The following is a 13685-nucleotide window of genomic DNA, read 5'->3' as shown; positions in this document are numbered from 1 at the left end:
TTAATGATATTTCAAATATTGAACTATGTCCTTCCATTCCTATGTAGATGTTGCTTAGTTACGATGCATTTTTAGATCTGCTATTGGATACTATTTGCTTATATTTTACTTTTTTTTGTATTGAGACTTAAAAGTGAGATTGATCTCTGCTTTCCATTTTTTTGGTTTGATATCTATCAGGTTTAGAAATCAATGGAATACTTCATAAGGAATGTGAACATCTTTTTCAGTGCTCCAAAAGAGTGTAGGCAGCACTGAGATTGGTATTTGGAGGTTTGGTAAAATTTTCCTGTGAAAATATCTGGGCCTGTTGTTTTTTTGTGGGATAATTATTTGATTGCTTTCTCTGTTTCTTTTATGGAAATTGCTCTGTTTAAGCTTTCTATCACCCTTTGAGTAAATATAGTTAAATTATACCTTCCTAGGAAGTTATCTATTCCAGCTACGTAATTTGTAAAGTAATTTCTTATCATTATTATATTTCCTCCATTTCCGTGATTATTTCTACTTTACCATTTCTTATTTTGTTATCTTTCAAACAATAAAAATTTAATTTATTCATAAGTTCTATGTTTTTCTCTTTTCTAACTACTATTTTTGGTTTTATCTTCATGATTTTCTTCCTTCTATTTTCTAGTAGTTTTTTCTTATGTTCTTCTTCTAGCTTTTTGAGTTGAATATTAAATTTATTTATTTTCAACTTTTAATTTTTATTGATAAGAAATTTTAAGGTTATACATTTTTCTTTGATTACTGCTTTAATTATAGCCCACAGGTTCTAATGCATAGAGTTTTCATTATCATTATTGATTATTGATAATATGTTATTGAAATTTTGTAATTTTGGTTTGTATTTTCCCTTGGGCCTTAGAATTATTCAACAAATAAATTATTTTTAAATATATTTTTTAAAATTCTGGTAGAAGAAAAAGCTTGCATTTTTTTGAAATTATCATGGTATTGCCGAACTACCATATGGCAAACTTTTGTGAAGATTCTACGTGTCTGAGGAGAAAAAATATCATCACTAGTATCATGGTGAAAAGTTTGAATATAAGATAAAACCAGCCTTACAGTTTGATTCATCTTGATTTATTTTTTCCCGACTTGATCTGTCTTGAATTTTGGGGATCCTCAGAAACTAAAGGTGTGAGTCACCTGTTTTCAGTATATTGTTGGCTGTATTTCCTGTATTTTCTGATTCATAATGGTGGTGGCCATGTTATTTGATACATAGATATTTAAAACTATTCATGGTAGATTTAGTTTTTAGCGTTACACAAGGTTCTTATTTGTCTCATTTAATGCCTTGGGGCCTGAATTCTGTATTGTTTGCTATCAAGACCACACACCCTGCTTTGTTATTATTTGCATTTGCTTTGTATATTTTTGCCTATTTATTTTTAGCCTTTTTGAATCACTTTTTTTAGGCTTGTCTCACACATAAAATCCATAAAGGCAGATTTGTATTCCTGACTTTCTCTTAAAATATATGTTAAACAGCCAAATTCACTGTAATAAAACAGTACACAACTGACGTATTTTTAATTTTTTAAATTGAAACATCATTGTCCATATTCATGGGGTACATTATGATGTTTTGATAGATGTACACATTATGTAATAATCAAATCAGGGTATATAGCATACCCATTACCTCATAACTTTATCATTTCTTTGTGGTAAGAACATTCAAAGTCTCCTCTTCTACCTATTTTGAAATATACAATGTAATATTATTAACTATAGTTACCCTACTATGCAGTAGAACACCAGAACTTATACCCAAAGACTTATCTGTCCCTATTTCTCCCTCCCCCATACCCTCCCTGCCTCTAGTAAGCACCATTCTGCTTTCTACTTCTAGGAGATCAACTTCTTTAGGTTCCACATATGAGTGAGATCATGCAGTATTTGTCTTTTCTGTGCCTGGCTTATTTCACTTAAGATAATGTCCTCTAGGTTCTTCTATGTTGTCACAAATGACAGGATTTCATTACTTTTTATAGCTGAATAATATTCCATTATGTATATACATCACACTTTCGTTATCCATTCATCCATCAATTTTTATTGATAATAAATAGGTTGATTTTATTTATGTTGATTCCAAATGTTGGCTATTGTGGATAATGCTGCAATAAACATATGAGTACAGATATTTCTTCAATGTACTGATTTTATTTCCTTCGGATATATATCCATAGTAGGATTGCTGGATCATATATGGTAGTTCTATTTTTAATTTTTTAAGAGATGTTGAGCATTTTTTCGTATATCTGTTGGTCATTATATGTTCAACAGATGTCTTTTGAGAAATGTCTATTCAGGTTTTTACCGATTTTTAAACCAGAATCCTTTTTTGGGGGTTTTTGTTTGTTTGCTATTGAGTTGAGTTCCTCATATATGCTGTATATTAACCCTTTGTCAGATGCATAGCTTGAAAATATTTCCTTGAATTCTGTAGGTTGTCTCTTCACTCTGTTGATTTTTTTCTTCACTATGTAGAATTTAGTTTGATATAATCCCATTTGTCTAGTTTTGCTTTTGTTGCCTGTGCTTTTGAGGTCTTATCAAAAAAAATCACTGCCGAGACCAATGCTATGAAGCATTTCACCTATATTTTCTTCTAGTAGTTTTATTGTTTTAGGTCTTACAGGAAAAAAATTTAGTAGATGAGATAAAGTCACATAATATGTTTATTTTATGTTAATGATATGTTTAGTTTCAAACATCTTATTATTTTAAGTTATATTTACTTTACATGTTATTTTTCATTTACTGTTGTTCTTCTCTGTGTGGTCTTTTACATTTTCTTTTGTGTTTGAGAAATTTATTTGTTCTGGAAGCTATTTTTATTGCAACATCTATCAGGGTTGTCCAAGGGAAAGAATATAGTCATGGGTTCTTAGTTTCTGTTTCTGATTGGTCCAGTAAAGCCCCTTCCTCATCCTTCTTTTCTGGTTATCACTAGAGACAGAAACTAAAAACCATGGCTTTGGGCTGCTAAAAGCCTAAAACAAAACACAACAACAACAACAAAAAAAGGTGGGACGGATAAGCTTGAAAGTTCTCTTTTCTTGACTGAGTGCCTATTATTTGTTTTCTCTGCTTTAAATGATATCCTATTACCTTTCCAACAATTAGGTATTTAATCTACTTTCTCATTTCTTGAGCTATTCTCCTATTTTTTGAACTTGTGTTAAATGTTAAATGTACTTTGTTAGAAAATATATTATTAACATATATGCTGGATAAAAATAATCCTAGGCTCACATTTTTTTTCTTGGAGTTTCTTGACAGGGTATCTCTATTCTTGTTTCCTGCATTTCTTTCAAGAAACCTGGTGCCATATTGATTTTTGTTTCATTGTAATATGGTGTTTTGCCAGAAGACAGGGTTAATTTTTGTTTGTTTCTTAAGTCTAGTAGGTTTACTAACATATGTCTGAGATTTGACCACTCTTGGTTTCTTTTTCCAGATACATGTTAGTCTTTTTCACTGCCTAGATTCTTATCTTCTCTTATTTCAAGACGGTTTTCCTGCCTCATAGTTTTAAATATTAGTTCTGTTCCATTGTTCTTTTTTTTCTTTAGGGATTTCACCAACTGGAACTAACAGGTGATTCTTTTGAAGTTTCTGAGTGTTTAGATTGACTTACTCAATTTTTAGTTAAAAATATTCTCTTTTGGTATGATGAAGTCAAATTTCTTAAATAAATATAGTAATATATATTATTTAATTATATATATACACAGATACGTACACACACATACCTACATACACACACGTGTAGACATGCTTATCTTTGCCTAACCTCTGTAACTATCACTTTCCCTATTGACTTCTCTTTCTTTATTTTACTTCCCTTTACTTGGCTATTTTTACTTCTGTTCTCTATGTCCTTCTCTGTATTTTAAGTTACATTAGACACCTAGTTTATTTCTGTTATTTTATCTTTGTCTTTCGTGGTTGCAGCTTTTATTTCACATCTACTTATTGCTTGGCCATTTCTAGTTTTGAGTTTGAAGTTCTGATTTATGATTTATGATTTTTTTAATGTTCAAACTGCTTAATTCACATTAGGGTGTTGTGTTACAGTTTGGGAGGTATTTGTCATCCTTCTGCTGGCTTTCTTTCTTCCTCCCTCCCTTCCTCTTTCTCTTTCTTTTATTTATTTCTTTAACAGGGGAATAAATTTTTTAATTAGCATAGTAATTTTAATTTTATCTTTTATAATGGTTCAGTAAAGATTAATAAGTGTTTGGGTTAGCTCATTTCATTTCTCAGCTCAGATTTTCCCTTGGTTTTGTATTAATATAATTGGGTAGTTTCTTCATAGGTAGGGCCTTTGCAGGGGGTGAATCTACCTCACTACCTACAGTACTCTCTGTTTATCTTGAACGTTAACCTGAGCCACTTGCTGTCTTTATCTAAGAACTGTAAGAGACTTTTCTTTTCCAAGGTGCCTCCTTTTACCAGAAAGTATTGATTTCCAAAAACTGCATTAGTCTTCAAATACCTTGCTTGCAATGCCACAATCACCCACTCCTACCCTAATTCATTCTTCATGGTGCAAAGGAAATTATCGTTTTAGAGCACAGATCTGATTATATTCTTGCTTAGAGTGCTTTAAATGTTCCTTGCTGTTTTTAGAGGAAAGTCCAGATTTCTTCACAGGGCATAGCTCTTGATAATCCTTCTTCTACTTACTTGGCCAACTTCATCTCCAGTATATTTTCACCCAGTCACTTCTTCCTGCCCTCTGCACTTGGCATACATTACTCACTCTGCCTGCAATGTCCTTTCCCTACTTGTCCACTTGGTGATCACACCTTATTTTTTCCATGCTTAACACAAAGGTCGGTGTCTCTGTGAAGTCATCCCTGACCTCTTCAGAGAAAGTTAATTGTTTTCTCACCTGTGGTTCTGGGGACCTTATATATTACTCTATAATAATGATTACTTTCTCATGATATCTTTATAGGCCTTGCTCTCTGTTGAGACAATTAGTCTCCGAGGAAAGGTTTATATTTTCTTCCCTTTCATTTCTGCAGTGCCTGTCTTAGGGCAGATCCTGGCCACCTCCCTTCCAGCAGGAGAGGTCCAGCCTTCTCCAGGCTGTCTGTTGGTTATAATCATATTGCCTTTAGCTCCCAGACCATTCTATGTGCTTTTGATCTGGAGCAAAGAACAGGCCGTTTTACCAGAAAGCGCCCAGTTTCTCAGTTGGTTCATCTTTGTCTCTAGAATGTAGCCCTCAAAACTTAGGCTGTTGGTGAGATTTTGACAACATTTGCTTTAATTCCTTTGATGGTACTCTGATTCTTCAGGGAGAAGAGTTCAGATTGGCTTTATCCTTCAATCCATATCTAGCAAGAAATTCCTTGGAATTTGTAGTATGAAGGTGAAAATATATCTTTATTCTTAGCTTGAGAGCAGGTCCCTTCGCCTTCTACTCTTGTGGTCTACTAGGTGTTTCAGGTGGTTTCTGGAAAGGTGAACCTCAGAGACTGAAAATCTACATTAACATACTAAAATTCTGAATGTCAATTTGGTGCTTTGGAATTTTAATTTAGTTTGGCAGTTTTGTCATGTTAAACCACAATATGCAAGTTAAACTGTCGTTTTCCTTAGTTATTTCAGTCTACTTGAGTATGGAGGAAAAGTGAAGCAATCTGCAATATTATCAAATATCTGTTTTTCTTAGAGCAGATCCTGAAGATGATTAAGGAGGCTGGGTTTGATCTGACACAGGTGAAGAAAATGTTCCTAACTCCTGAGCAAATAGAGAAAATTTATCCAAAAATAACAGGAAAAGACTTTTATAAAGATTTATTGGAAATGTTATCTGAGTAAGTTTCTGATACATAATTATTTGCATTATAAAAGTGGTAAATGTTCATTATAGAAACTTTGAAAAATGCAAAAGTTAATTAAAACATTTCATCTAATCTCATTCATGAAAAGACATTCTGCTACCATTCATGGTTCATCTTTTTTCTGTTTCCTTACCTCCCCACATCTTCTTTTCTCTCTCTCCTTCTGTCTCTCCTCGCTCCCTTTCTTTCATTCTCTCTTCCTTCCTACTTTCCTTTCTCCCTTCCCTTCCCTTCCCTTCTCGTTTCTCTAGGTCTTCGCATTAGACATAGAGGCTGCCTCGGTTCAAATCTCTGCTTTGCCAGCCTACTTAATTGTTGCCTGAGTTTCCTTATCTGTTGAATGGGAGTAATAATAGTATCTATCTAATAGGCTTGTTGGGAGGGCTACATAATTGATGTGTTGAAAGTACCTAGAACAGTGCATGACAGATATTAAACACTTGATAAATGTTAGCTATGATTATTCACATCTTTTTTTTACATGCGTTGATACCTTGTAAAACTATGTATACATAATAACATAAATATTACTATAAGAAATACACTCTTTTAAAACTTCTTTCTACATGATACATCTGTTCCTGACAACACATACTTTTATAACCACCGCATAGAAATTAAAGGCTTACATTTATTGTTTCCTTAATTCCAGGCCTTGTGATGAGCTGTACACACTTTATTTCATTTGATTCTTATAATAATAACTCTATGAAGTAGTTTTACTAGAATTTCCACTTTGATTTTGAGAGAACATAGGCCCCGGGCTAGAAGTTGTCCACAGTCACAAAACTAGTGTTTCGCTGGGTCTGAACCCAGGGAGTCTCTGCTTTTAACTGCTGCTTTCCAAAGCTCTCTTTTACACAGAGTTCATAATTATGTGAACATCATTGTCGATTTACTATGAGTTAAATGTCTTTTCTATTTTATATATATTAAACATCAAATATTTTCTATACAGTCATGCTTTGCAGTATAATATTTCAGTCAATAATGAATTACATGTACAGCAGTAGTCCCATAAGATTATAATGGAGCTGAAAAATTCCTATTGCTTTAGTGACTTCGTGATCATTGTAATGCAATGCATTACCATTTCTGTTCATATATGTTTAGATACACAAATAACACTGTGTTACAGTTGTCTACAGTATTCAGTATGGTAACATGCTATACAGGTTTATAGCCCAGGAGCCAGCCTAGGTGTGTAAGAGGCTATTCTATCTAGGTTTCTGTAAGTATATTCTATGATGTTTGCACTACAATGAAATAGCATAATGTCACATTTCTCAGAATGTATCTGCATTATTAAGAGGTACATGACTGTGCATACACACACACATGCACACACACACACACACACACGTGTGTATAAAATACGTATAAGAAACCTCTTTAATTGCACATCTTCCCTTTTTTCAGTTCCTGACCATTTGTCAATGAGTTTAGGAAGGCAGAATTTATAAAGTTAACCAAATTTAATGGAATATATGTGCTATTTAGATATAAATAATAAGCAGAAGCCTAGGACTGCACCATGACAGCTTAGAAAACTAACTTTCATACTTACTGCAGGTTGCATTTTCTGCCATACAGCTATAGCAAGAGTTTCTTGTTCAGGCTATTGAGTAAGGATGCCACAAGGAAGAGGGGGCAAAGAAGCAGGATGGGGATGACGGCAAGTCAAGATAATAGTGCAGACCAGACAACAGCCTCTGCTAACCACAGTTAGATTGGTCTATCAGAGTTGTCCAATACTGGCTGAGATGACCAGGCTGTTGTATGCTCACATCACTCAGTTACTTGAAGTAGGCCATCCTCGCAATGAGGGTGGCCTGAATACGGTGGCTATCTTAACTTGAGGCAATCCCTGAAGGGGTTAGAGGTTGCTAGCCAACCATAAAGCAACAAGTCCTGAATCCATGACAATGTCTCTATTTACAGACCTCAAAGTAGCAAAATAATAAGACTTCATTGACAAATATTCTCTAGAATTAAATTACAGCACTCACCTAGCATATAAACCTATTAGAAGAGGGAGAAATGAAAAAAAGAGAGTACATGATTGCACTGATAAGGACAAAGAATGAAAAGGAGCTCCCTGGCCCAGGCTGCAGTGTTGTCTTTAGCCTTGTTTGCAGTGTCAAGAGTTCTCAGTAGGCTGAGTCTTCTAAAAGCACCGTTCTTTGCAGGGGTCCATCTATGGTCATGATTCTGACCAAGTGGAATGCTGTTGCAGAATGGAGACGATTGATGGGCCCAACAGACCCAGAAGAAGCAAAAGTACTTTCCCCTCACTCTATCCGAGCCCGGTTTGGAATAAGTAAGTTGAAAAACATTGTCCATGGAGCATCTAACGTCTATGAAGCAAAAGAGGTTGTTAATAGACTCTTTGAGAATCCTGAGGAAAACTAAAGTATATACTGTGAAGTACGTACCTGTTTAATTATTATTTTATTTTATTTGCTTGTTGCAGTGACTGAGGCTAGGACAAACCTGTCCTAAAAAGAAAAGAACTTTTCCTAAATTCCTGAATCAAACTTTATTTCCTGTGAGACACACTGTTCTGTTGCATAGTAACCACACAGCTTCAAAGCTGAGCCTTGTAGATGCTGATGACCTTGGGGATTCTGGTTGCTTGTAACCAGGCTGAGGATGCTGCATCCAGGCTGGAGGGATGGAGACAACAGGGCAAGCACCACACCCATTTGTTCACACACCTTGGTCTAGAGTTGTGGTGTCATCTACCATAATAAAAAAAGCCTCATGCAGTCCCTCTACTCAGCTCCTTTCCACTTCTCCACTTTGAATGGCCAAAGTTTCTTTCTTTTTATCTTTATTTGTTCTAAAAAAAAAAAAAGCCAAAAACAAAACAAAACAAAAAATGGGATACATGTGCAGAACGTGCAGGTTTGTTACATAGGTATATGTGTGCCATGGTGGTTTGCTGCACCTATTGACCTGTCCTTTAAGATCCTTCCCCTCACCCCCCACCCCCCAACAGGCCCTGATGTGCGTTGTTCCCCTCTCTGTGTCTGTGCATTCCCAATGTTCGACTCCCACTTATGAGTGAGAACATGTAGTGTTTGGTTTTCTGTTCCGGTGTTAGTTTGCTGAGGATGGTGACTTCCAGTTTCATCCATGTCCCTGCAAAGGACATGATCTTTTTGATGGCTGCATAGTATTCCACGTACCACATTTTCTTTATCCAGTCTATCGCTGATGTGCATTTGGGTTGGTGCCATGTCTTTGCTGTTGTAACTATTGCTGCAATAAACATATGTGTGCACGTGTCTTTATAGTAGAATGATTTATATCCCTTTGGGTAGGTATATACCCGGTAATGAAATTACTGGGTCAAATGGTATCTCTGGTTCTAGATCCTTGAGGAATCACCATACTGTCTTCCACAATGATTGAACTAATTTACATTCCCACCAACAGTGTAAAAGTGTTACTATTTCTCCACAGCCTCACCAGCATCTATTATTCCTGACTTTTTAGTAATTGCCTGAATGGCCAAAGTTTCAGTGTACAGTGTACAATGATTGTACGGTGTACAGTGATTGAAAAACCCACAGTCACCTTGGGCTGGTGGGAATATAAAATGGTGCGTCTTCTGGATAATCGTTTGGCAGTTTCTTAAAAGGTTAAACATAGAATCATTATTTAACCCATCAATTCTATTCCTAGGTGTATTCCCAAGAGAACTGAAAACAGGGACTCAAACATATACTTGTACAGTAATGTTTATAGAAAAATGATTCACAATAGCCAAAAGGAAGAAACCAGCCAAGTGTCCATAAAGTGCGGTATAAAGATACAATGGAATATTATTTAGCCATTCAAAGGAATAAAGTATTGATGCATACTGCAACATGGATGAATCTCAAAAAAATTTTGCTAAATGAAATGTTAGACACAGAAGAACACATATTGAATGTTACCACTTATATGAGGTACCTAGAACAAGCAATTATAGAGAGAAAAAGTAAATTATAGCTTGGGGCTGAAGGAAGAGTGAAATTGTAAGTTATTGCTTAATGGGTGCAGAGTTTTTTTTTAAGTTGACAAAATATTTTGGAAATTGTTTGTGGTGATGTTTGCAAACCATGTAAATGTCATTAAGACCATTGATTTGTACACTCAAATGGTTGCAATGGCAAATTTAATACACACACCCCCTGACATATTGCCAGGATAGAAAAAATAGTAACAAAAATAGTGAAATAAGGAAGAATGATTTCTCAGACAAGCACAAAAAGCTCTTGCAAGAGAACTCTTCAAAACCCCTTCCAAAATGATACAAAATTGTTAGTGTTACATTTTTAAAAGAAAATGCATATACTCCTAACCTCAAAACCCTTAATTAAAAGTAAGCCTTTATGGTAGGAGTGTAAATTAGTTCAACCATTGTGGAGGACAGTGTGCTGATTCCTCGAAAACCTGGAACCAGAAATACATTTGACCCAGCAATCCCATTACTGGATATATACCCAAAGGAATATAAATCCTTCTATAAAGATACATGCACGGATATATTTATGGCAGAACTATTTACAATAGCAAAGATATGGAATCAGTCTAAATGCCCATTGATGATAGACTGGATAAAGAAAATGTGGTACATACGTGGCATGGACTACTATGCAGCCATAAAAGGGAATGAGATCATGTCCTTTGCAGGGACATGGACAGAGTTGGAAGCCATTATCCTCAGCAAACTAATGCAGGAACAGAAAACCAAACACTGCATGTTCTCACTTATAAGTGGGAGCTGAATGATGAGAACACATGGACACATGGGGGGAACAACACACACTAGAGCCTGCCAGTGGGGGCTGGGGGAGGGAGAGCATCAGGAAGAATAGCTAATGGATGCTGGGCTTAATACCTAGGTGATGGGATGATCTGTGCAGCAAACTACCATGGCACACATTTACCTCTGCAACAAACATGCACATCCTGTACACATACCCCTGAACTTAAAATAAAGTTGAAGAAAAAAGTAAGCCTTTAATAAAGTTCTTAAACAGATAGTAAATAAAGGAAATTTTGTTTCAAACAAAATACAACAATACCAACAAACTCCTTAAACTCTTTCTTGGACATCTCTGACCTGAGAGTCCTGCTGAACCCCCAGCTGCTCCCCCAGGCAACCCCACAGCCCCGCCTTTACACTCCAGCCTGTCCATCATGTTCAGAAGGAGCCGCACAATCTGTCCTGGTATTTTTCTCATCCCCTTCCTATTGTCTTCCTAACCTTTGGCTTAACCAGCAGTTTTGAATCCTTGAACGGGTTGGGTAGAAAGCTTACTCACGAGTTAATATTTTTAACTCTGTCACAAATGTTTGTTCATTAACTCATTGCTCTGTAAATGTTTGATGACTGCTTACTTGCTCAGTCAGGCTGTCTATAGGTAAAGGTTAAGGCCCATCTCCCCGCTCTGTGATTTGTGTGCAAAACTTCAATATGGAAACTGATAACTGCTTAAAGATTAGCATATAACACTGTCATTTATTTTATTAAGTGCATTCTTTCTTTTCCTAGAACTTTGAGAAGATAATACATACGTTCACATCAATATACAACCATTTGGCACAGCTTCCTGGGAATAAAAAGAAAAACATGCTTTGGAGGAAAACTCACCTCAAGTTACAAAAATGAATGGCTATGCATAACAACAATAAAAATGTATTCCCCAAACAAATCTTAATGTTTATTTGTACCCGATCTTCCAGAAAAGATTTAAGGTATATAAATGCACACAACATACAACAAGATAATTGAGGGAGGAACATGAAATGTGGGGAAGAAGAGAGTAGGAGAGATCAAATAAAGCCAGGAGTGGAGTTAAATACAAATGCATACTGCCTAATGTATATTTAAAATTGGTCAAAGTTTTGACTCTAAATTTTCTTGCAGAAAATGAGGAAAAGGATGACATGTAGATTTATATAGTTTGCAAACTATAGTACTGTCCAACAGTCCAGGCAGTGTACCTAACTCCCTCATGGTAAGATAATGCAAGAAGGTAACAAGCCAATTTTGTTTTTCTTTTTGTTTCTTTTCCTCTCTCACGATGTACTCTGAATGATGTTTTCTGCAGTGGTATGCTCTTAAGCCCGTAGCCAGAGTAATGTGTGATTCCCAGCATGTTAGCCCTGACACCCTCCTTTTCATTCCACTCAGGAGAAATATTAGATTGCACATGAGTGAGAATAATGTTGCTGAATGATTAACTTTTCAATCTAATTTCTTAACTCTAGTATTAATAAAAGTAAGATGCTCACAAGCTTTGATCCTTCCACATTAGTAACAGATTACTCACTGCAATACTTTCATATTCCAACATAACGTTTGAGAAGCATGCCTGTGAATAGTGTTAAATTATACAAAATCTAATTACTTACATAGGAGTTATCAGTAAGGATATTTCTCAATCTTTCTCCAGAATACATTAAAAAATAAGGTAAATCAATTATCGGCTTCCTTTAGATTGTGCAGAGAAATAAGTACAGTCAATAGCTTCATTTTCCTCACTTCCTTCACCTTCCCTGCTGCCTCAGGTTGAATATTATTATCTGATACTTTCCATAGCCTGATAGTATTTGGATATTCATAATATGATTGTGCTGAGTGGCACACTGCTATTGCCTCAAGAATGATCCAGACCTTCGAATGCATTGGGGGAAAAGAAAAGAAAAAAAAAAAACTCTCTTAAAAGTGATATCGTATTTCACCAGCAGATGGCAAGCTACACTCAGTTGTGTGTATATGTGACTAAAGCTGTACAAAGATTTCATACACAAGACATAGAGAAAGGCCATTTCTTTCTAATTGAAGTAGCTAGAAATCTAATAATCAATGTCTAAAGAGATCTATCCAATTAAGCTTTAAGTCGAGTTCGTCTTGGTCTCGAGGGGATTGTATTTAGTGGGTGGAACACAGCAGCAAGAGGTAGGCATGTAAGGACTGGGGTTAGCAGTACTTGGAAATATCTTCTTGCCTCTGGGGGAGAAAGATTTTAAAAGGCTGGAAAGTCACCAGGGCTTCTGCTAAATGGGCTGGTCTTGAATTTCGGCTGGACTTTAGGTAGTAAAAGCATGGCCTGGACCACTGTGGCTGAGGCAAGTAAGGCCTGAAAAATCAGCAGGAAAAGTTAGAACTTGAGGCTGAGAACTGTCAGCTGATGAGATACCCAGGAGGGTGGGGATGTGGGTCTGAATTCAGGGACGGGCTCAGTAAGTAGGCAATGAGACACCTGTGCAGAAAGTGCCTCTATCCCATCAGCCAAATACACGAGGATGACTTCGCTGGGATGAGGTCAGTGTCTACATGAATTCCCCCAGACAGAACAGTCCCCATTCTCTAGTACTGGCTCAGTCACGCACCTTGACCCTAAAGCCAGAGTCTCTCTGATGGCTACACCCAGTCCATCCAGACCAGTTCCGTGACAGGACACCCAAAGCATTCTCGATTTGAACCTAATGCTCTCCAGTACCTTCCTTGGATGCCCTGTGGAAGACGGACAGATTTTGTAAAATATGCTGTCCTCTATTTGTGGCCCTCTAGCTGGACTGTCTTGGTGCCCTTTCTGGACACTGAAAGGGATTCCTGACACTGATGCCTATCTGAACTGTGTCTGAACCTGCTCAGCCATTGGAAGCTACTTTGGATGACCTCCAAAGCCAAACATTTTATGCATTCCAAAAAGGGAGAAAGATGACTCAGCAATTGTCTGCCTAATTTTCAGCTGCTGAACTATTTCAATGACATAATAAATATTTTAAATTATTAGAATT

At 36.2% G+C, this 13685-nt stretch overlaps 1 protein-coding gene across 5 annotated transcripts in view; it reads left to right on the top strand.

Annotated features, from left to right (window-relative positions):
• The window catches only part of NME8 (NME/NM23 family member 8), a 52331-nt gene extending 40726 nt beyond the window's left edge, over nucleotides 1-11605 (top strand). For 3 of the 5 annotated variants that reach the window (XM_055293384.2, XM_055293390.2, XM_055293386.2), the window contains 3 exons: nucleotides 5711-5855; nucleotides 8072-8309; nucleotides 11431-11605. In XM_055293384.2, the coding sequence (XP_055149359.1) occupies nucleotides 5711-5855; nucleotides 8072-8294 (368 nt within the window). In that variant the 3' untranslated portion in view covers nucleotides 8295-8309; nucleotides 11431-11605. Of the gene's footprint in view, nucleotides 1-5710; nucleotides 5856-8071; nucleotides 8310-9572; nucleotides 9858-11430 lie in introns of those variants that run through there. The other 2 variants (XM_055293387.2, XM_055293385.2) reach the window with 2 other exon arrangements.
• Nucleotides 11606-13685: the final 2080 nt, after the last annotated feature.

This window comes from Symphalangus syndactylus, chromosome 9 (assembly GCF_028878055.3).
Source record: "Symphalangus syndactylus isolate Jambi chromosome 9, NHGRI_mSymSyn1-v2.1_pri, whole genome shotgun sequence".
Taxonomy (NCBI): Eukaryota; Metazoa; Chordata; class Mammalia; order Primates; family Hylobatidae; genus Symphalangus; species Symphalangus syndactylus.
This window is presented reverse-complemented; position numbering and strand designations above follow the sequence as displayed.